The sequence below is a fragment of the Mus pahari genome, chromosome 7 (assembly GCF_900095145.1).
Source record: "Mus pahari chromosome 7, PAHARI_EIJ_v1.1, whole genome shotgun sequence".
NCBI classification, from domain to species: domain Eukaryota; kingdom Metazoa; phylum Chordata; class Mammalia; order Rodentia; family Muridae; genus Mus; species Mus pahari.
In genome coordinates, this window is record NC_034596.1 from 108651920 (window position 1) to 108653476 (window position 1557).

A 1557-nucleotide genomic window follows, 5' to 3' on the forward strand; every position below is an offset into this window, starting at 1 on the left:
TCTAGAGATGATACACATAACCCTCAAGAGACTGGAGACCCCAGGGTGTTTAGAGGTCAGGTAGGGTGGAGGTAGGGACATCCACATTGAGAGAGGGGGTGGGGAGGAGGTATGGGATGTGCAAACATTGGAGGGTGGATCAGGGCAAAGGAAAGAAAATATGGAGTGTAAAAAAATAATTCTTAAAAATGTATTAAAAGAATATAAATGTAATAAAAACGAAAAACAAGGTAAGATAAAGGAATAGCAAAAATATAGGTATGGGAAAAAACAAACGGAAGAAAAGTCACCAAAAACAAGCATAAGAAACAAATGTGCATGCAGAGACACACATTCACAAATAATCTATAGAACAAAATTGAGCAATAGGTATCCAATATACTATGAGAGTTGATGCTATATCAGTACAGGTCCAGGTTCTAAAAAGGCTCGTGACTGTACGGATGATTACTGAGTCTTGGAAGGAAGTAAATATGGAATCTAACACATGTATAAACTCAGAAACTGCATTATTTAACAAGTATATACATTGTTTTGGTAAACGAGTTTGATAAAAAGTGATTTAATATTTTGACTAACCTACATGTATTATGTTTGCATTCCTCTACATTCTGATATAAATATTTTGCACCTTCTAAGAGACTGGATTTTCTGCTGGAACATGGGACAAGAGTTAACACACTTGAGGTCACTAATTATATAAAATTATGAAGCAGTGTTTGTTTGCCCAAATGTTGATGATTTGCATTTCATAAATCAAATTCCTGTTACACATTTTCCCTAATAATTTCAAAAAAGTTCTGGTCACTCAGGATCCAGTGATACTTTTATCATGCACAAACATGCTATTCTCTTTTTTGTTTTATTTAATAAGAAACATGTCAATGGAGGTGGTAACTGGTGAAGAGATTCACAAGGTGTGAAGAATTTTAGGTTTATCGAAACATCACCACCTTAGTCATAGATGGACATTTACAAAGCTGACAAAGGCACTATAGGACTGTGAGGAGAAGGAAATAAATAGACATTCAAAATTATAATTTCTGAGCAAGTTTAAGGATTAATCTTTCTGTCATCTCAGTCCCAGCACAGCTTCCTGCTCCTCCAGGGTTTCTGATAAACTCAGGATGTGGTTGTAGCACTGTGTCTTGCACAGAAATAGACCGCAGAGTCCTCAGATGCCAGGCTGTTGAGCTGCATGTAGGCTGTGTTGGAGGATTTGTCTGCAGTCAATGTGGCCTTGCTCTTGAACTTCTCATTGTATATAGTACCACCACTGGAAGGATTAATATATCCAATCCACTCAAGGCCCTGTCCAGGCCTCTGCTTCACCCAGTGTATACCATAGCTTGTGAAGGTGTAGCCAGAAGCCTTGCAGGACAGCTTCACTGAGGCCCCAGGCTTCACCAGCTCAGCTCCAGACTGCTGCAGCTGGACCTGGGAGTGGACACCTGTAGAGAGAATGGCAGAGTAGATATCATTGTCACCTCAGGCCCTGTCTCTTCTTCAGATTAGAACTGGTGATCCCCTTACCTGCAGTTACTGACAGGAGGAAGA

General features: G+C 39.6%; 1 gene segment (V, D, J or C); it reads right to left on the bottom strand.

The window, feature by feature from the left end:
* Positions 1-1552, bottom strand: part of LOC110324134 — a gene marked incomplete at its 5' end in the record, with an annotated part of 15787 nt that extends 14235 nt beyond the window's left edge. The window contains 2 exon segments of the V gene segment in view: positions 1143-1451; positions 1534-1552. Of these exon segments, the coding sequence occupies positions 1143-1451; positions 1534-1552 (328 nt within the window).
* Between the last annotated feature and the right edge of the window lie 5 nt (positions 1553-1557).